This window comes from Bactrocera neohumeralis, chromosome 5, assembly GCF_024586455.1.
Source record: "Bactrocera neohumeralis isolate Rockhampton chromosome 5, APGP_CSIRO_Bneo_wtdbg2-racon-allhic-juicebox.fasta_v2, whole genome shotgun sequence".
Classification (NCBI taxonomy): Eukaryota; Metazoa; Arthropoda; class Insecta; order Diptera; family Tephritidae; genus Bactrocera; species Bactrocera neohumeralis.
Genome location: NC_065922.1, coordinates 77984520 through 78005643, shown reverse-complemented (window position 1 = coordinate 78005643; position 21124 = coordinate 77984520). Strand labels below are relative to the sequence as shown.

General features: G+C 39.2%; 2 protein-coding genes across 18 annotated transcripts in view; one reads left to right on the top strand and one right to left on the bottom strand.

Moving 5' to 3' along the window:
- Window positions 1–2395, bottom strand: part of LOC126759019 (potassium voltage-gated channel protein eag) — a 101801-nt gene extending 99406 nt beyond the window's left edge. For 12 of the 16 annotated variants that reach the window (XM_050473544.1, XM_050473554.1, XM_050473549.1 and 9 more), the window contains exon 1: window positions 1871–2395. The gene's annotated coding sequence lies outside the window, so the exon portion shown is untranslated. The remainder of the gene's footprint in view (window positions 1–1870) is intronic. The other 4 variants (XM_050473546.1, XM_050473545.1, XM_050473547.1 and 1 more) reach the window with 2 other exon arrangements.
- Window positions 2396–3273: 878 nt separating this feature from the next.
- LOC126759021 (uncharacterized) lies at window positions 3274–18926 on the top strand. 2 transcript variants are annotated; one of them, XM_050473561.1, is made up of 7 exons: window positions 7989–8134; window positions 8197–8238; window positions 9508–10565; window positions 16269–16479; window positions 16964–17503; window positions 17567–17681; window positions 17761–18926. In XM_050473561.1, the coding sequence occupies exons 3-7, from the start codon at window positions 10311–10313 to the stop codon at window positions 18401–18403; spliced, it is 1764 nt and encodes a 587-aa protein (XP_050329518.1). In that variant the 5' UTR covers window positions 7989–8134; window positions 8197–8238; window positions 9508–10310; the 3' UTR covers window positions 18404–18926. The 2 variants fall into 2 exon arrangements, with proteins under 2 accessions (XP_050329519.1, XP_050329518.1); XM_050473562.1 differs by lacking the exons at window positions 7989–8134; window positions 8197–8238 and adding an exon at window positions 3274–3478.
- Window positions 18927–21124: the final 2198 nt, after the last annotated feature.

Sequence of the window (21124 nt, the reverse complement as noted above, 5' to 3'; positions counted from 1 at the left end):
AGCTTGCCTTCTAGTGAGCTCAGTGCCTTCTTGCAGTTAACGACTATGTTGGAATTAGTCACGAGCGACGACAAGGCTAAGAAAGCCGTCTGGCTATCCGTGTATATTACTGCTTTATGTATCCTCTCGTAGTTATTCAACAAAGCTTCGCAAGCCTTCCTTATGCCCGTTCGGTGGACGGATGGAGAGGGAAATGTCCGGACTATTATAGTAAACATATATCTGTCATACAAACTGGCCGATCAAAATCAAAATAAAGATTATTAAGCCATAAGAAATGCAGTTTTGGAGGGCCGAAGTGACCTTTTAATACATTTTTGTGCAATTTTTGTGCAATATTCCTCGAGTGCATTAGTTTAATGAAGCATTAGTCGTTCGAGCTACACATCTTACACCGATTCATTTTGAAACCCCATATAGGGGTTTCGAACGTTTCCATCAGTGAGCTACGTACTTGTAACACATTGATGTGGCGGAGATGGCTGATAGGACACCTTGCTTATGGCACTATATCAAAATTGGCCAAAAGCTACCATCAAGTACTACCAAAGGTAAAAACTCTAACCTATTTTTCCTTTTTATATTAAATACACTTTAACAACCTCTCATCATGCCAAAAAAGTTCTTAGTAACCAAGAACATGAGTTCCAGAAACTACTTCTGCAAGTCGAATAAAGTTATTTATACCTAAACCATTTAAGCCCTCTTGAAGTTAAGTCTCCTCAGCTGGTTGGTTCTCTTTCGCATATTTTTTCACGACATTTTTTTCTTGTAATTCCCATTAAACTCAAAATAATTGTTTCTTGCTGCCAATTTTGCCACAAATTGTATGTTTCGCTGCTAAAATAGTTTAAAGCGCTCGTAAAAGTATGCAACAATTTAGCGATTCTGTTATGTAAAAGCAAATCATTAGCTTTAATAAATGGCCTTAAGATTTTCGCACAATCAACACAACGCCGAAGGCTACACAAACAATACACACGCAAACACAGCGTCTTGGCACACCATCGCTTGGCTGAAGTATACTTTAAGGCGCCACACGCGAAATTGTGTCATTTTTGCTGCCGCTTTGTTGTTTCTTATGCGAAAGCTAAAGAAGAAAGTCCGTTTGTTTTCCATTGCAATCGTAAATCATAGAGCACACTGCTTCTTTTTGTTGGCAAAACTTTCGCTGAACGCACACTTACACTCACACGCTAGTATTCGGGACGAAACTATGTCAGTTACTGGTATTTTCATATTTAATAAGTGAAAGGGAAATACCAAATGTCATTTACTCGAGCTCCGCTGTGTGTGTGTGTGTGCTTTCCTTGAAGTGTGTGTCATAATTCAAAACGAACACGCGACGCGAAAGCGCACGAAGCGACGCGCAGCACTCGCGCGAGTCTTTTGGCGAGTTAGGGAGCTACGCCAAAGCACACAAGTGAGCGCACATTTACACACACACACGCGCTGATGCATCCTGTTGAACGTGGTGGGCTCACAGGCGCTCAGCGTTGGCCAAGCGGCTGTAGTGACGGAGGCGGCGAGGGATATGAGAAATGTGCCAAAGCGTGCGAGCGCACGAAGCTCCACCGCCCGAATGGCTGACTGACCAACTGACGAGTACATTAGGAGCTGCGACCGACGTTTACTGGCAGTGGGGCAGTAAGACAGGGTGAAGTCGCATGGCAAGGAACCAGTCGTCCAGCCAGTCAGTCTGTCTGCCATGGCGGTGTGTATGTGTAATTTGTGACTGTGTGCGTGCCCATTCGTGCGTGACATATACATATACTTTATTTGTGCTCGAATTCGTACGCATTCGTGTGCGCGTGCATGTGCGTATGTATGCTTTTCGACTCACTTCACTTTCGAAAATCCTTCCACTTACACTTTCTTGCCTTGCCGCCGACCTGCTGCTCCTACTCCAGTGCGCACCGTTATGTTTCAGCTTATCGTTGTCGCTTTTGTTGCCGTTGTAGTCGTCGTCGTCGTCGTGACTCGCTTGCCACTCGCCTCGCCACGCTCAATGTCATTACACAATAATTTCGCTTTGCTTTCAAAATTTCACTTTTCATCACCTTTACCGTTGCGATTTTCGCAAATTTTCCCTTTCGTTGAATACACGTTTCCAATTACGATCACAATTTTTCACTAGAGCTAGAGCTGGTCTACTTTTAGGCGTTTTAGCGCAGGCAACGCGTATAAATTCACATTTTCACATTCTCTTTTGCACAAAGTTCGACCGAATTTGAATTTTTTCTACGATTTCTCAATACTAATATACGCTTTGGACATAAACTAAATATTTTTGTTGTTGTTGTTGGTAACTTTTCAATAACGTTTATCCCCACACACACGCACACACATTGTCCGCGCCGTTGTAGCGACACAACGTTGCACTTGGTTACGCACCTAAAAGTTGACTACGAAAACGGCACGAATTTCATTGGCAACGAACCGTTAGCCCGAGTGGTGGAATTCGGCGCACCGGTCAGGCGCGTTGTGAGTGTCACCAGTACAGAGCGGAGCCTGTGCATAACTATGCGGATGGGAGAGCGCGCGCTCATTTGGAGTTGTGAGTGTGAGAACGAAACAAACAGTGTGCGCTGTGGTTAGTTTCAAACAGCTGTTGCGCGCTGAGTGTTTCTAAAATAATTTTATGCATTGCGGCAGCATAGATTAATTTAATTTTTAGAGAAACATTTTTATATTGCACTAATTGGAATAGTTAAGGTTACGCTCTTCTTCTCCTACTTTTCACAATACTCATTTTAAACACACCAAATTCACCACACCTTCAACGCTGCCATCTAACGTGGATTAGCGAAATCAGGAGCTAACGCACACACCAACAACACTTGACATGCGCCAGAAAATGTTGCCAAAGCACTAGAAAAGCGACTTTTACACAATTCCGCGTCACATTGTTCACATTTCATTTGACAACTCTCTGCGTAAACAAAAACATACTCAAGCATAATACACAAATAATTATGTGTATAGCTCAAACTCCCTCAAATCGACCGCCAAAATATCTTGTAAAGTGTCAAAAAGTATGCCAGCAATACAGCTTCTCACCCCCAGCTCTCCCTGTCGTTCACTTGCTCTCTCACACCATCGGTCTGGCTGGAGGAGGGTGGCGCCCACACTTTTCATTCTGCGCTGCTTTGGCCTTCCTTCAGGGTTTTGCAATTCTGTATTTGCTTAATGCCTCTTCGCCTTTTGCGCCATTTGGTAGGCTTCATCGACTGCGATCTTAGTAAGCATTGGACTGTTATTGGTTTTAAAGGTAGAAGTGCGTATGCTCGGGTGTAATAATTCAGTGATTTTAATGAAAGTGAACGGAAAATACTAGGTAAATCGTGACTTTCTTCAACTAAAAGTGTAAAGTAAAAATGTAAATATATTTAGTGGACCATAAATTAAATTAAATACTTGCAAATAACAGATACTGCCAACAAACGTGCCTCCATTTATAATACATACAAAGTAATTGGTAAGCGAAAAGTATATGAAATATATTTTTAGAGCAATTAGTACAAATAGTATAACTCATTGTTAGCATCTAAGCGTGAATTAGCTTACAATTGCTTTATTTCTAATGACAAGTACCCTGTCGGAAACTAAAATCACTTACAACAAGTTTACTGTTGGTTGTTTGCTGGTGTTTAGGGTCACATTATGGCGTAGTTTATTACTCTTTTATATATTCTTAAGTAAATTTCAGCGCACTTTACCTTTTCTCTACACAATGGCCTTACGTTTATCATTATATCTCTCACCTGTAAAGTCATCCACTATCCAAACCTAGCTGTAATCCAAGTTAACCTCTTCAGAATGATTCCAATGCATTTCCCATTTTCGATAATGTTTGGCATAACTATCGACATAACTATGAGACCTAACCTATACAATGGTTACCTTCACTAGATCAGTGTATTCTTACAATCAATACAGAAACCGGTTAATGGATAGTGCTGACAAAGTAAGAACGCTTCGCCGAATATATAAAATTTCATAGAGAGAGGCAAATCTGCCTGATTCGTCAGTCAAAACAGCTCTTAAAAATTGTCACTGCTATTTCTATTAGTTTGCCTAAGTGTACTTAATCACACTCAATAAAATATTTAATCCAGAAATAACAGTAAACGCTTCGTTTATCAATACTAGTGGGTGATTTATTTCGTATTGCCTTGCAGTTCGGTTTATTGAGCAAGCGTTAAGCGATAATTTCCAATATTAACTTTTTATGGTCGCTTATCACACACACACGGGCACGCACACATAGAGACCTTCATTCTAATCGCATTTATGAGGCTTCCTCACTTGTTTACCTCGCTGTTTCACAATTTGTTGGTAGTTTTCTTCGCTTCACTTTGTTTTGCTTAGCTTTTCTTTATTTTCTTCAGCTTTGCTGCTTTTGTGGGTCTCTTTCAGCTCTCCTTTTGTGCACAAATTAAACTTGATTGGCTTGATTATAAAGCCGTTAATCAGCGATTTTAATCTTTCTTATATACTCTGAACAGAGTACGTCGGAGATCCTATAAAGTATGTGGATGAAGCTTAACATCTCACCTTTCCAACACTACATAATATGACGCAATGTGATTGGTAGCACTGGAGATATACGACTGCAACGACATCTATTGACAAAATACGAAAAAACTTTTGCGACTACCCAATATATGGTATAAATGATCAGCATGACGAACTGAGTCGATTTAACCCGCTCCCTCTTTCTGTATATATGCCAACTATTTCCTCAGTTTTTGATATATTCAATTGCATACCTCCTTTTCTCCACTAGAAACTGGTCATTTGTCAGAACCGACGATATCGAATACCTTTAGCATATAGCTGCCGTACAAACGACCGATCGCAGTTCGTGCAAGGTTTTTTTTGTATTTGTGACGGGTTGAGTGCAACCAAAGTTAACATTTTTCCTTGTTCTTCAATCTTATCGCTCAGCGCCTCGTGTAGATTGCCTCAAGTAAAAAAGTGTTAACCCCTGAATTTAACTATCCAAAATATTTAAACTGACTACTCATAACTACAATAATTAAAAATAAAAATTCCACAACATTTTAACCGCCGCTTAATTTCCACCAGACACCGCTCACCGCGTTGCCGCATTCCAAAGCCTAATCGCTGCTGATGATCACAACCCGAAATAGTTGCTTTGATTATTTGTTGTAACGATTGCATTACAGCGAGCATTTAAAAAACAGCTTTGTTAGTTGGGAACTGCAGCTTGCGCCGCGACCGGTTTTTTCCGTCGTTCACCTAATCGGCGTTGCCGCGGGCGTCACGCTAAGCTTGGGAGCAAAGTCCAAAAAGCGACGAACATCAATGCAGCGACGTTGTTGTTATCATATAGTTGTTGTTGTTATGCATGTGCATAAATATTTTTGTATTTATGTACTTTGGTAAACATTTCGTTGTGTCCACTTCTGCTCACAGATCCGATACATAAGCGGTAAATATGTAAATAAACGAGCCCACCAGCCGACTTGTGGATGTCATGTTGCTCTCCATATCACACTCTCTCTCTCTCTCTCTTTACGAAAAGTGTTTTTTTTTTTGGCCCACAACTATTGCATTTGCCTTAATTGTGCACTTGTCCACTTGTCACACCTTCTATTTCGTCTATTTCGCAATGCGATCCGCGGAAAGCCACTTAAAGCAAGTGATCCGTGTGTATAGTATATATTTATAACATAAGTATGTACGTGCTTATATGTATATAGGGTAGAACTTATTAGTAAGTAATTTTCTTGCTAATTAGTTAAGCTTATTAAATCCACCTTGTAAATAACGCTTGTCTTGTAGACGTCAAAAAAATGTATATGCTGGAAATTTAATTTTTTCCTTATAATTGGTTATGAATCATAACTTATGATGCATGATTTTTATACTCTCGCAACAATGTTGCTAACGAGAGTATTATAGTTTTGTTCACATAACGGTTGTTTGTAAGTCCTAAAACTAAAAGAGTCAGATATAGGGTTATATATACCAAAGTGATCAGGGCGACGAGTAGAGTCGAAATCCGGATGTCTGTCCGTCCGTCCGTCTGTCCGTCCGTCCGTGCAAGCTGTAACTGGAGTAAAAATTGAGATATCATGATGAAACTTGGTACACGTATTCCTTGGCTCCATAAGAAGGTTAAGTTCGAAGATGGGCAAAATCGGCCCACTGCCACGCCCACAAAATGGCGGAAACCGAAAACCTATAAAGTGTCATAACTAAGCCATAAATAAAGATATTAAAATGAAATTTGGCACAAAGGATCGCATTAGGGAGGGACATATTTGGAAGTAATTTTTTTTGGAAAAGTGGGCGTGGCCCCGCCCCCTACTAAGTTTTTTGTACATATCTCGGAAACTATTATAGCTATGTCAACCAAACTCTACAGAGTCGTTTTCTTCAGGTATTTCCATATACAGTTCAAAAATGGAAGAAATCGGATAATAACCACGCCCACCTCCCATACAAAGGTTATGTTCAAAATCACTAAAAGTGCGTTAACCGACTAACAAAAAACGTCAGAAACACTAAATTTTACGGAAGAAGTGGCAGAAGAAAGCTGCCCCCAGGCTTTTTTTAAAAATTGAAAATGGGCGTGGCGCCGCCCACTTATGGACCAAGAAGCATATCTCAGGAGCTACTAGACCGATTTCAATGAAATTCGGTATATAATGTTTTCTTAACACCCTGATGACATGTACGAAATATGGCTGAAATCGGTTCACAACCACGCCTTCTTCCAATATAAAGCTATTTTGAATTCCATCTGATGCCTTCTTTGTATAATACGAGTATAAACATTAGGAACCAATGATGATAGCGGAATAAAACTTTACACAAATACGGTATTTGAAAAATATGTAAATGACGGATAATGAAATCTCGATTATCACTTTACCATGCGAGAGTATAAAATGTTCGGTGACACCCGAACTTAGCCCTTCCTTACTTGTTTTTTTTTAATTTCAACACATTTCACGTATTTCAAGTATATAAAACTGTCATTAGAAAAATTTTAAAAATTTAAAACTGTTGTTCTTTGAAGCTCTTTCGTTGCGATTAGATAGAAAACCATTGGAGAAATTGTATAAAGGGACTTCTACAGGAAAATCGGTAATAAACCCGACGGGCTAGAACTTCAAGCTAATCTGTAAGGTCACAGATTTAATATTTAGACAGATAACCCTAGACTCTCTACTCAAGAATGACTTAGTGTTCCAAGTGTGTCGAAAAAAACTTCACTCCACTTTCTTTAGAACAAGCTGGGCTTATAAAAAATCCACATCAATATTAATACCATTCCTCCCAAATAACGTATTTGAGTAGGTTTTTAGTTCATTCTGAAAACCCTTTGCTAAGGAATTTTACAACAAGTCATCGCCTCTGCAGAAATCAAAATGAAGAATAAGAATCAGTTATGCTTTGATATTTTTCTACTTCTGTCCAAAATCCGAATTATAATATCTTCTTAGACAACATATTTCCACACGAATTCAATAAACGCACATAATATGACAAGCGCTCCGCTTCTAGCATGCGCATTCTATTTATGGACGCGCTCAGCACCATTTCTACGCTTCTACTCTTGCATTTACAAATAAATGCCATTAAAATGTTTGCTGAAATCAGAATGGAGTGCATCACACAAGTGAATCCGCATTTTCTTTTCTTCCCTTTTTTATTTTTAAGCAGCCTAACTTCATTTTGCTTATTTCAAAAATTCTGCGCCTCTGATTTGCTCAAGCTCCAATTTGCACAAACTGCTTGAATCATTTCAGCCACACCTTATTATTCTATTTTCTTTCTGACAAATATGTGCTTTTATATAATTACGTTTCTGCATTTCTTTGCACATACAGCTATATACATATACAATAAATAGCATACCTATATGCAAATGGCAAGCAACAAACTGAAAAATACAACAAACAACGCCGATCAGTTCAGTTTCCTTTTACAACTCCAGCGGGACGCCAGCGTTCTTCGTTGAGTACGGTTAGTTACGCGTCTGAAAGTGTTGTTAGTGTGCGATTTCTGCGAGCTTCTTTATGCGGAGTCATCGTCATCGTTGCTTTGTGCAGTGTTTTATAGTTAATCAGATCTAATTATTACTGTATCGAAGGAAGTATGTTTCTTAGAAAGTATGGATTTATGGTTTTTATAAGTGATCTGCATATAATTTTATAGGGTCTGCGGCAAACATCGTGGCAAACTGAGGGTATATTCAGGGTAAGAAAATTACCTTAACATATGCTCTATCACATAATCAACGGGAGTACACCAACTGAAAGTAACCTAGCTTGGTCAAAAAAGCCAATTGAGCTAAGATACAAATGTTGCTTTGTGGGGAAACATCGTCTAGAGCTTTTCCCCCCAATCTTAAAACTTTCAAACCACTCTTGAATGTTTGCTTTTCCAAAGAGATTACTAAATATTGGGTCGTCTAAACAGTCTTTTCGTATTTCTGATTAAATTCCAACTTATGTTTTTTACTACTAAATAAATAAGTATATACCATTTTGGTCGACCACTTTTTGCCATTTTTTCGCTGGAGATATTATTCCATCAGTGTAAATCGAAATTTTCAGAACCATTGTTGTACTACACGCACTGATACAGCATCGTCTCCTAAAACTTCACAAATTTCATTGGTGGCTTGCGTGGCCCTTTTTTATACAAAAATTTCAAAATATAGGGAATTTCTTCATTATTTTCACTCATTTTTGAACAGCTTTAAATTTTGTTTCAACTTCCCCCGATTTCTTTTTAATTTTCTTTTGGTTAAATGAAGCTTAAAATCTCACCTTTCCATCACTATATGGTAGACACAATATGATTGGTGCACTGGAGATATACGACTGCAACGACATCTACTGACAAAATACGAAAAGACTTTTTCGACTACCCAATATGTGTATATTAGATACAGATATTATATATTATTATGATCGAAATTGTTTAATAATTTATTCAGAAAGCTTTTGAGACTTAACTTTCTTGTCCGTACCTCGAAACAATTTTCAGTAATTTTATATAAAAAGACAAGATTTCAAAGAAAGCTTTGATTGCTGTAGTAACTAAGCAGAGCAGGAGCTTTCATATTTCATGCCGAAGCTTTCACAACGCTTTTGCGAGAGTTCTTTGTTTTATAGCTGTGAAGAGTTTCTGCTTTCCTAACAATAATACTCATTTTTCCTTTCGACTTCGTGACTTTTGCAATTATTTCGTTACAAATTCTCAATGCATTCGTCACGTGCGCACAAAGCATTGCATGCAGTTGATAGTCACTTGTAAACAGCGGCTGATTAATGCAGTTGAGCACAATAACAACTCACTTGTAGGGCTTAGAAAATATTTACAAAAGAGGAAGAGGAGATAAGTCAAATAAAAAAGGAATGTAGAGAATAGAAAAATAACAACATTTAAAACAAGAAATTAAAAATATTTTGAAAAAATCAAAATTCACTGTAAAATCATTTATTTCATATTCAATTACAGTTTTGATAAGAGCGATCGACGCTGCAGCTCCGTAATCACACACACACACACACAACACACATACTGCTCAGCGCCCAAAGGTGAAAAGGAGCTGGTGACTGCGTCAATTATATTTTCCGTTGTGAATGAGCTTGCAACATATGACAACTATAACATGAACAGCAGCAACAACAACAACACCGCATTTGGACTTTGTACGTCGTCGCAAAAACAATTTACGAAAAATATTTTTTAAAAATTTGATAAAAAATCAAGTCGTCGAACCGGTTCATTGCATAGCGTTCACTTGCGCGATAAAGCAAGCAAACACAAAAATAAACAAATCGTAAAATCATACATCAATGCAAGCGGTATATACAACAACAATTACACACACGTATATCGCCCAATCTACTAACTGTGCAGAGGCGGTGACGCGAGCACTGTAACGAAAACAAAACCAACAACCATCTACAAAAGGCCAACAAAGTGACAAGCGCTTCACAGAGCGGACGATCGCTTAGTCGCGCCGCAACACCCAAACATTACAGACGCGTTTTGCTCTAGAGCCCAACAGCATACAAAAGAATCGTCGAAGAATCGTTGAAGAAACGCCAGTCTTCAAATTAACCAAATCAATCAGAAATTGTCTGTCTTCCAAAATAAGAAAAATAAGTGTCCCGTGATCTCAAGTTGTCAAAAAGTGTAACTTTTCGCGTTCACTGTGTATAACCGCGCGTCAAAGGACCCACTGATATTTTATAAATTTAGAAACCGAATTTTTAAGTGTTTTGTGAGTTTGCGGTCCAAAAATTTGTGTTAAAATGCTGCGCCATTTGATGCGTTCCGTGATGTTCGCGCAGCCTGTGCAGTCCGCCGTGGCCGCCGCCTCGTCCGGCGCGCGCAGTTTGAGCACGGCCGCCACCACGCTGCCGACACAGCAGGATAAACTCGTAGTTTACACTGAAGAGGAGGGTTACATCAGGCAGTCGCCATTCGATCCCGTCGAGCCGGTCAATCTGACAGTGGACAAATACGTGTGGCGGGATTTCAAGAAGTTCGAGAAGGACATAGCGACGGTAAGTTGAAGAAAACAAGCTGTAATTATAGAAAAATGTGTTGGAATTTGACATCAGACTGCTGACATCCTTTTGACTTCTGCCTTATAATATTCATTTTGTTCAATGTTTATCCAACAGTCCAAACTGGCTTCCTTTAGGATTTTTCATGAAACTTTGTTAATACGCTGTATTTGTTTACTCGTTATCACTTTCTTCATTAAACAAAATATAAATTAGTTTTAGGCCTTTTGCAAATTATTTATAATTACTTATGCACATACAAAAGCGCCGATAACGAAAGCATAATCACACAGATTTCAGTATTTAATTATAGCTTTGTGTCTTTTGACAACTTTTGTTTATATTTCAATTAATTCAAAGGTGGTTGTTGAGCACTCGACCTTTGTACGAGTGAGCTGCTTGACAGGATTCAAACTCTTCGCTGATAAGATTAGAAAATGGAGTAAACAAAGAAGTAGAGCCCAACAAAGTAATTGTTTATAAAACTACAAACATAATAATAATTTTATGGCAGCAGGCTATTGTTAATGTCGCTATTATCTGTCTTAAGTGATTTATTTGCTCTGTAAAGCCTCTAGGAATGTTATTTAGTTCATTTACGCCGGTGAAAAGTAAACGAAAACAAAAATATAGCATGCGACAAAAAAATTCGATCTTATGGGGAAAGTCAATTTTTGTATAACTTAGAAGCAAAGAATGTAGGATTTATATAAAAAAAAATTGCTTAGAAAATCGGTTCCAAGCAAAAATATAGCACGCGAGAAAATCGCTGTTGTGAGGGAAATTAATTTTTGTATAAATCGGTAAAACGATAAAATAAAAAAAAAATTGGTGAAAAAGTCAATTCCAAACAAATATATAGCATGCGAGAAAAAAAATTTGGCTATAGTGGGAGAATACATTTTTGTATAATTCAGAAGCTAAGAATGTAGAATTTGTTTTAGTGTCTTTGCTTATTTTTCCATGCAAGTAGAAATCCAAATATCAGTGCAATTCTGCAATAAAACTACAAATGTCGTGTCAATCAAATGCATCTGAATTGTTGAATCTTTCATGTCAGGGCTTAATTTTAGTTAGTGTTGATGCTTTACATCACAAAAAAAAATATCAAACACAAGACCATAAAGTCATAAATGCCAACAAAGTATCTTATTTCTATTTTTATCTTTTCACATACGTACATATGTACATATACATATGTATGTATGTATATGCATGTAAAGCACTTATTTACTTGTATTAGTGAACCTTGCGTATTCAATTGACGCGACTTGTGCCATAATTGAAAAGCTTCACCAGCAATTCCATTGAACGAAGTACACTTTGCTTGCTGGATGCAGTTGCCACTTGTCACATGGGGGCAAAAAATATATAAAAATAAAAATAAAACGAGAAAAAACGTTAGCTTCGGTTACACCGAGGCTACAACACCCTTGACAAATGATATCTTTTAGCAACTTTATTCCGATAGTTCAGTTTGTATGGCAGCTATATACTATAGTGGTCCGATGTAAGCGTTTCAGACAAATGAGCAGCTGCTTGGAGCTAAAGGAACTTGTGCAAAATTTCAGAGCGATATCTCACACATGGCTAAATCGGCTCAGCTCATCACGCAGATCATTTAGGTATATATTTTAAATGGCTTCCTACGTTCCTTTTAGGGAATTGCAAACATCGTGAAAAGCGTATTATAACTTATTCAGGGTATAAAAACTGTCATATAGCAGTTCAATCGCGGTTGGCTTGCCTGCCTATATAAGAAACGGTACCAAGTGGATTGACTATCCCATTCGTAATGACTTTGTTAGATCATGGGACATCGCACGTTTGATGTGATGTGCCCTCAAACTCAGTGTAACTAACCTGCGCTGGTAGTTAAGGTAGCCCGATGGCTGATGAACCGTGATGCGATATTTCTCCTTCCTGTAAGCTGTGAAGAATCATGTGTTGCAGACCCCGGTGTGATGTAGATACTTTTAAGTCACTTGCTTCATAAATTTCTATACTTCAGAAAGTGGCACAGACTTAACGACCACCGCGACGCAATCCTCGTGTAATAATCATACCTCAGAAAGGGAAACACCACCAACTGGCTTCCCACTCCGTGTTTTCTTGTTGGGTTCGTGTGAGCTGTTTTAGCTTTTAAGAGCGATTTCAAGTCATATCGTTTATTATTTGCTGACTAGCTGCCTTTATAAGGCACTTGGTGTTAGCAAACCCTGTGATAATAAATTATATGTAATATGAATAGAAATTTTGATCACATATGAGCTCAGTGCAGGAACGCGAATTTCAATGTATACCCTCTACCCTATTTCCTCACTCTGCTTTCGGACTCATCTTGTTCCTGCCCTCTGCTTCATTAAAAATATATATAATTCTTACTCTCACTTTTCACCTGCTCTCCACTTCGCTCGACGCTCGGCAAAGATTCCTCATTACTTGACGACACTGCGGTTTCTTTTTGCAAGCAGGTGGCGATAATTGGAGGCACAAGTGAATGAATATAAACATTTGCAAATATAAATAAACTTTTTTTTGCGATAGCGACGTGTTTGCAGATACGAATGCAGCGCCGGCGGGTTCAATGAATTCACGCCAACCACACATTGCTTGTTTGTTTTAATTGTACCTACGTCTGTTTATGATTTTTTCGCTTTGCTTATGGTCCAAGCGTTTTGTTTTCATTCAAATTGCCTCATAATTGTATTGTTTTGTTTTTTCTAGTAAACGTTTCTTGGCAGCATAAGAGCAAATTTGTCAGCTTAATGCTGTGGTCATGGAGTTCTGACTTAAACAAGGGTTCTTTTTTTCGTTAGGGTAGATTTTAAAATTTTTCGGATTTTTCAATGGATGTGTCGACGCTTATTCAGAAGCTTTTGTTTTTTCACCTCTCTCCAGCTGTCTAGGACACCCTAAGTTTGAAAAATCCACCTCAAGCTCTGCTTCAATCGCCTTCTGGCACAAGCATGGCTCTGTCTCTATATCGCTCTATTTCCAAATATTGACCTATGTAATTGTAACACTTCTGCTCAACGCTTACGAATCTTATGGCTCATATGTATAACTTATCAAACACACCCAAAATCAGGTCGCCAGCCGTCGGTGCAGACGTCAAATACTTAATTTCACAACATTTTGTTTTCTTCATTCAGAATTTTATGGTGATTTTATTTACTCTTTGATAGTGAAACAAAAGCACTTGCCGCGTCATGCTCTGACACACCTCCACCGCCGAAAACATTGTTTTGTTTTTTTTTTTAAATGCCGTTCATTTATTTCAGTGCGGTGCTGTGCGGAGTCCACGGCGCTGCAGATAATTTTTGTTTATAGATTCTTAAAATTTGTGTTATTATGTGTATTTTCAAGTTATATACATATATAAATAACATAATTCATGGACCACTTTGTTTGCCGACCTCATTCCACTCGCTTAGTCTCGCCTGCTCGCTCTCGACGTATCTCATTCATCCCATCCCACCGCTTATCGCACGCTCGCCAGCCTGCTCGCTATCTCTCAATGCCACTGCGCGCGCATACCCATTAGAGTCTCGGTAATTGCTCGCCCCCATCTTCGTGTGTGATCATAATAAATTTAGCCAATCTGGACTTTGCACATTGAACCACTGAACTTCGGACTGAAATCAAAAAAAAGAACACGCAAACACACAGATAGTTCGTATATAAAAACAGATTCAGCGCAGATTTCATGTTTTTGTTTGATTTTTCTATTTACGCAAAAGCGATTTCGGCAAATTCTGCAAAAACAAAAATTATCTACTCATACCTTCGGTATATAAAAATTGAATGCAATTGATAAAGAATTTCGCTGAAATTGTCTTTGGCGTGCGTATATTCATTTTATTTTGTTTACACTTTTTTTGCGATATTCAAAAGCGATTTTTATTACTGCAACAAGATAAGATACTTTATCATCGTCCATTAATTCGATGTTGGTCGAAAAAAATTTATAGAATTGTCTTGTGACAGCTGAAAACTCTTAGAGAATTCACCGCCCCAATAACGATTGTTATGTGTAAGTCAGTTCGCCCACTAATATTGGGTAGTCGCAAAAGCCTTTTCGTACTTCTAATCAAAATTTAACATATTTTTTTTATATTTTCAATGAATTTTAGTAAAGCAAATATATACCATTTTGTTCGACCACTTTTTGCCATTTTTTCGCTAAAGACATTATTCCATCAGTGCAAAACTTTTCTGGTTTCTCGGCAAAAAACTGCGACAAGTAAATTTTACAGGCTTCTCTTGAAGCCAACTTTACTCCATTGAAAGAGTTCTGTATTTACCAAAACAAATGGTAGTCCGATGGTGCAAAGTCAGGGCTATATGGTGGATGCATCAAAATTTCCCAGCCAATCTTGCTCAGTTTTTGTCGAGTCATTGTCTTGATGTAAGACAAAGCACTTTTTGTTGATCAGTTCTGGTCGTTTTTTTCGATTGCTTGCTTCAATCTCATCAGTTGTTAACAGTAAAATGTAGAGTCAATCATTCGACCAGGCTGGAGCAGCTCATAGTAGATGATGCCTTTCCAATCCCACCAAACACTCAGCATAACTCTTCGAGGCGCCAATCCTGGCTTTGCCACCATTTATTGAGCTTCACCCGCTTGGACCATGATCTTTTCCGCACATTATTGTCGTATTTGATCCACTTTTCGTCTCCTGTTACCATTCGCTTCAGAAATGGTTCGATTTCGTTTCAGCAAAGCATCGCAGATGTTAATTCAGTCCATTAAATTTTTCACAGACAATTCATGTGGTACCCAAACATCGAGCTTCTTTTTGTAGCTAGCCTTTTTTAATTTCTCAGCAGATGCTTCAGAATCGCCAAGTTCTTAAACTTTATTGTTACTCTTGAATTGATGGAGAATCTCGCAACTTCGTACCATCTTCTTAGACTTCCTTTGTTTCAGAGGTACTTTAGAGGCTACTCGATTAGTAAATATTGTACTTATGTTCAAGGAGAGAAAGTGCTATGATTCTTTAGCTTATACTTAGCTTAGTTTTGCACCGGAAGTGCTCTTACAATTACCGATGCTTATCACAATTAATGAGTTAATTGCGGTGGTCTTTTATAAATAGTCATACAGCAAATAATTAACACATTTCACTCAATTATTTTTTCTTAATTATTCCATTCGCCGTTCCTTTATGTAACGGTTTAACTATTATTTACTTTGACCTGACTTTTTGTACTTTGTTCGGCAGTCATTTGCTCCTAATAATGGCTCCCCTTTAATCGTGCAACAACAAGCAAATACATCTCAGATTAAAAACTAATGAATTCCAAAGCGAATATTAGAGCTCATTATAAAATACTTTGTTCAGTGTTTATTTTGAAAATAATTGCACTTGGCAATCTAAATACTAAATAAGTGTAAGTAAGTGTTTGTAAACTAACGTCAACCAGCATATTCCTTGTTATAAAGTGTGATTGATAATTACTTATTTACTTTTGTGCGCAATTGAATAATATGCTCACCATGTGGTGGAAATTACGCGTTGAGTCACTATTCAACTGGTTACTGAACTACTTACTAATAGACCCTATGTGGAATAGTGCTAAATTACTGCCATCTTCGATAAAAATAATAGAAAGTAAACTTAAAATAATGCTTTTGAGAAATATTTACCACGAAATACTTTTACACCACTTTTTTGCATTTTACTATAATTACAGATTTGCGTCGTCAGCGGCCGCCAATATACTTACGCTCAGTTGCGCGACAGCAGCGCCGCCTTTGCAGTACGCCTACAGACCAAATTTAAACTTGGACAGGGTGATATCATCGCAATTTGCTTGCCAAACCTGCCGGAATACCCGATTGCCACACTGGGTGCCATAGAAGCGGGTCTAACGGTGACCACAGTCAATCCACTCTACACAGCTGGTGAGTAAATGAAAGAGAAACGACTTATGCGAGTTTTATTTCAACAGAGTGGCAAAGTATGCTGCAAACCAACTGTCAGCTTTAAGAAATTTTGAAAATTCGTACCCCAGAATCTGATTAGAACATAAAAATCGTTTAAAAAGCGGAGTATGAGCTCTCTTTCCTCCGGAAAGTTCCGATTTCACGAACAGAAGTAACTACACAGGAATATCTGCATATAACCAACAAGAACTTATTGATTCACCAAAATAGATTCATACTCACATTCACTTCAAATCATTGCATAATCGTTTCCAAAGTTCAATGTAATGCAGGCACGTACAGTCTTTTCGAACCCACTTCCTGCAAAAACAGCTTAGTGTACCTAACTAAAACGTCCAATAGTCACGTTCAATTGAGGACTGACTCATAATATCTTTCACACATTCATACATGCTCTCTAGTTTTTAACTCACTTTTCTTTGTGCTCCCTTTTCGTTTTCAGAGGAAATTTGCCGCCAACTGCAGCTGAGCGATAGCAAGTTTGCTGTTGTCACGAGTCTGGGCTATGGAGTCATGAAAGAAGCCTGCGAGCTGGCAGAAAAGAATCTGCCCATCGCTGTCATACGCTTTCAGCCAGATGAGAAGTTGCCCGCCGGTGCCATAGACTTCTTCGAACTGATTAGTCCGCAAGATGTTGACTACTCACAGTTGAGGGATTACGACATCGATCCCGACAGCGTGGTATTCCTGCCATTCTCCTCCGGCACCACTGGTATGCCGAAAGCAGTGCAGCTCACACACAACAACATCACGATCAATGGCGAACAGCTGGAGTTGCCGTACGGTTTCAGACAATCCGGTAGACAGGAAGTTTTACCCGGCATTTTGCCATTCTTCCACATTTACGGACTCAATGTCGTAATGCTGTCGAAGATAGCGATCGGCGCTAAATTGATAACAGTTCCTCAGTTCCGTCCAGACGATCTCGTCAAAGCCCTGTGTGAATACAAATCTACAATGCTGAACGTAGTGCCGCCGATTGGTAGGTCCACAGCTATACAGTTAGGGCACAGTTTGAGCTAATATTGTATCTCTTTTCATACAGCACTCTTCATGATCAACTACCCGAAGTTAACGCCGGAAATGGTGCCCGATCTGCAATATGTGTTCACCGGCGCTGCGCCGATCACCGAAAACGACATGCAGCGTTTCATGAAAAAGTGAGTACGCGCTTATGGTGTTTAAGCAAGCTCTTTCCAAATTCAATAAAATACCAATGTAATTTGTCTCTGCTTACAGATTCCACAACACGAAATTCCTGCAGGGCTTTGGCATGACCGAAACATCGCCGCTCGCACTGCAGGTGTCGCCGAACAACACGCGCTTTTCCTCCGCTGGTGCGCCGGCATCGAACACCGAAGGGAAAATCGTTGCCATCGGCTCGGAATGTCACAAGGGTTTGGGACCCAACACCACAGGCGAGATTTGTATACGCGGCCCACAGGTAATGAAGGGCTACCTGAACAACGACGAAGCCAATGCAGATATCTTCTTACCGAACGGTTGGATGCGCACCGGCGACGTTGGTCATTATGACGAAGAGGGCTACTTCTACATCACCGATCGCATCAAGGAGCTCATCAAAGTGAAGGCCTTCCAAGTGCCGCCTGCCGAGTTGGAGGGTATACTACGCGATCACCCGAAAATCCTGGAGGCCGCGGTCATACCACGACCCGATGAGTTGGCTGGCGAACTGCCACGCGCCGTCGTTGTGTTGCGCGAAGGCACAAAGGCCACCGAGGAAGAGATCTACAATTACGTAGCCGAACGCGTGGCCGAATATAAGAGACTGGATGGTGGCGTTATATTCACTAATGAGATACCGAAAAGTTTGACGGGGAAAATATTGCGCAAACAATTGCGAGAGGTCTACTCGAGCTAGATGCCGCTGCAATGTGGCTGCTTTAGGTTAGGAAATGTGCAGCTCTTTAAATGATATTGGCAGTTTTACAACTTCATTTCGACAATATTTCATTAAGACAATCGGGTAACGAAAAAGCTGCGCAAGCTGTCGCTGGAAGAGTTGGGAGCGATTTGTTGCATTTCATAGTTATTAAGTGCCGTTGCAATAACGGTGTTTCTATATTCCCATTCAGTTGAGGACTGGCTCCCACGGACGAACGGTGCCAGAAGAAACCGGATTTTTAGTGTTATCAAGGATGTAGTTAGGCTAGGCTTTTGTATGTATGTTTAGGTGTTTGCTTATATGTCTGTTTATGTAATTATTTTAATGCAATTTTTAGGTAAGAACCATATTTTTATTTATTTAAGACATGTGAAACTGTACAAGAGCCGTTCTAGCTCTGTATTTTTAACATTATTGACGATACTCCAGTTTGTATTAGAAGAAAAGTCTTAAACTTATACAAAAGTTAGCTTAGCATTAAAGCGAATTTTCTACAAAAGCTATAAAGTGTTTAAGATTATTGGAGAAACCCGAGAAAGTAAGTACAACAACCCCGTTTGTCCCAAATAAGCTTTTTTTAGGGACTATAAAAGCTTAAAGCTTATTAAAACCATTCACTTTGGCTGCAGACACGAACCATCACTGCTGCCTTCAGTAGCAGCTCAACGACAGAGTGCAGTCGTAAAAGCTCAGTCCTTTAAAGTACTCAAAGCAGCAACCATTCGAAAGCCCTCAATGCTTCCTCTGCAGTTTTGTGTGTTGGTTGGCAGTGCACGGGGGCATAATATGTAAAAATAATAAGCCAATACTACATACAGTGGACCTTTAACTAGTGCGTGTTTGTTGATTTGCTCAGCGCAAATTAATGCAAATAACGACTTAATTTTTGTTTATTTTTAGTTTTTAGCGTAAAATTGTATAAAAAGATAGTTTGCTAGATTCTGAACGGTCGATTTGTATGACAGCTATACGCTATAATTGTCCGATCTGAACAATATATTCGCAGATTATAGCGCTGCCTTAGAGAATAACTCATGCCAAATTTCATGAAGATATCTGGTCAAATGAAAAAGTTTTCCATACAAGGACCTGGTTCCGATTGATCAGTTTATATAGCAGCTATATGTTGTAGTGATCCAATACCGACCATACCAGGAGTAGCTTCTTGATAAGAAAAGGGTGTGTGCAAAATTTCAGATCCATATCTCAAAAGATGAGCGAGTAGTTCACGTATATGCCAAAAAACCGGCGATTTGCGACACATTTTTAATTCTCTAAAATCGTAGGTTATTCGAAATGAAAATTTTCTTGAGTAGAATTGTGGCGCATGCGATTACGCAAATTTTGACATTTTTAGATTTTCTCTACGACCTCCAGTTTAGAAGTTATAAGCGTTTTTCTATTCTGCGGTTGCTTTCTGCATGGTTCTGGTCGCCTGGTAGAAATCCAGGATTTTTGTGCCAAATTGAAATGCAATTTTTCTGCAGCCGGCAGCGGCAGCGGCAGAGGAGGCACCCAAAAACTTGCCGGTTGCCATTGCATATGCAAAGGGGCAAATTTGAAATGGCGGAAGCGGTCAAACAGGATGTGAGCCGGACCGGATATGGACATAGGGTGGAACCGGAAACGGAAAATAACGTTACCTGACTTCCGGTTTCGAGGTGTTTCCGGAAGTGACAAACCGGAAACGGAAGTTCCAGACCACTTGGGCATTTCCGTTTCCGGTTCTCAACTTCCGGAAATACCTCTAATCCGGAAGTCACACAACGCTATTTTTTGTTTCTGGTTCCGCCTTATGTACATTTCCGGTGCAGAACTTCCGTTTCCGGTTTGTCACTTCCGGAAACACCTCGAAACCGGAAGTCAGGTAACGTGATTTTCCGTTTCCGGTTCCGCCCTATGTCCATATCCGGTCCGGCTCACATCCTGTTCGACCGCTTCCGCCATTTCAAATTTGCCCCTTTGCATATGCAATGGCAACCGGCAAGTTTTTGGGTGCCTCCTCTGCCGCTGCCGCTGCCGGCTGCAGAAAAATTGCATTTCAATTTGGCACAAAAATCCTGGATTTCTACCAGGCGACCAGAACCATGCAGAAAGCAACCGCAGAATAGAAAAACGCTTATAACTTCTAAACTAGAGGTCGTAGAGAAAATCTAAAAATGTCAAAATTTGCGGAATCGCATGCGCCACAATTCTACTCAAGAAAATTTTCATTTCGAATAACCCACGATTTTAGAGAATTAAAAATGTGTCGCAAATCGCCGGTTTTTTACGAAAAAATGCTCAAATCGGCTTTATTTCTTAGGTGAGTGCCATGAAATAGGGTACAAGAACTACTCCAAGTATTTTTCTGACCACGCCAAGTACAATTTTTATCGATATCTAACATTTTTTTAATGAATTTTCGGTTTGCGACAAGCACTTTAAATACACAAATTTACTCGCAAATTGAAAGCTTTTACATGTCTTAGAGTCATTTTCATGTTGCAAATTAAAATGAGATATTCGTGTCGCTTCAAATAATTATCTTTTGGCCGAGTTAACGCCTCCATGTGCACCTAAAGCAGAGCAAAGAGCGAAGTGTGTACTTACCGAAATTCAACCCAAAGCTGGTCTTCCAGCGGTAGTTTTAGTAATAAATGCACACAGTTTTCTTATTATTTTTTCAATTTTTGTATTTTAAATTTCTTTAATATA

What these genes read in the sequence shown, in the direction of transcription:
- LOC126759021 (XM_050473562.1), top strand. Translation starts at nt 10,311, where the DNA reads ATGCTGCGCCATTTGATGCGTTCCGTGATGTTCGCGCAGCCTGTGCAG. An exon ending in TCGAGAAGGACATAGCGACG is followed by an intron (nt 10,566 to 16,268) that starts GTAAGTTGAAGA and finishes CTATAATTACAG; the next exon opens with ATTTGCGTCGTCAGCGGCCG. An exon ending in ATGCAGCGTTTCATGAAAAA is followed by an intron (nt 17,682 to 17,760) that starts GTGAGTACGCGC and finishes CTCTGCTTACAG; the next exon opens with ATTCCACAACACGAAATTCC.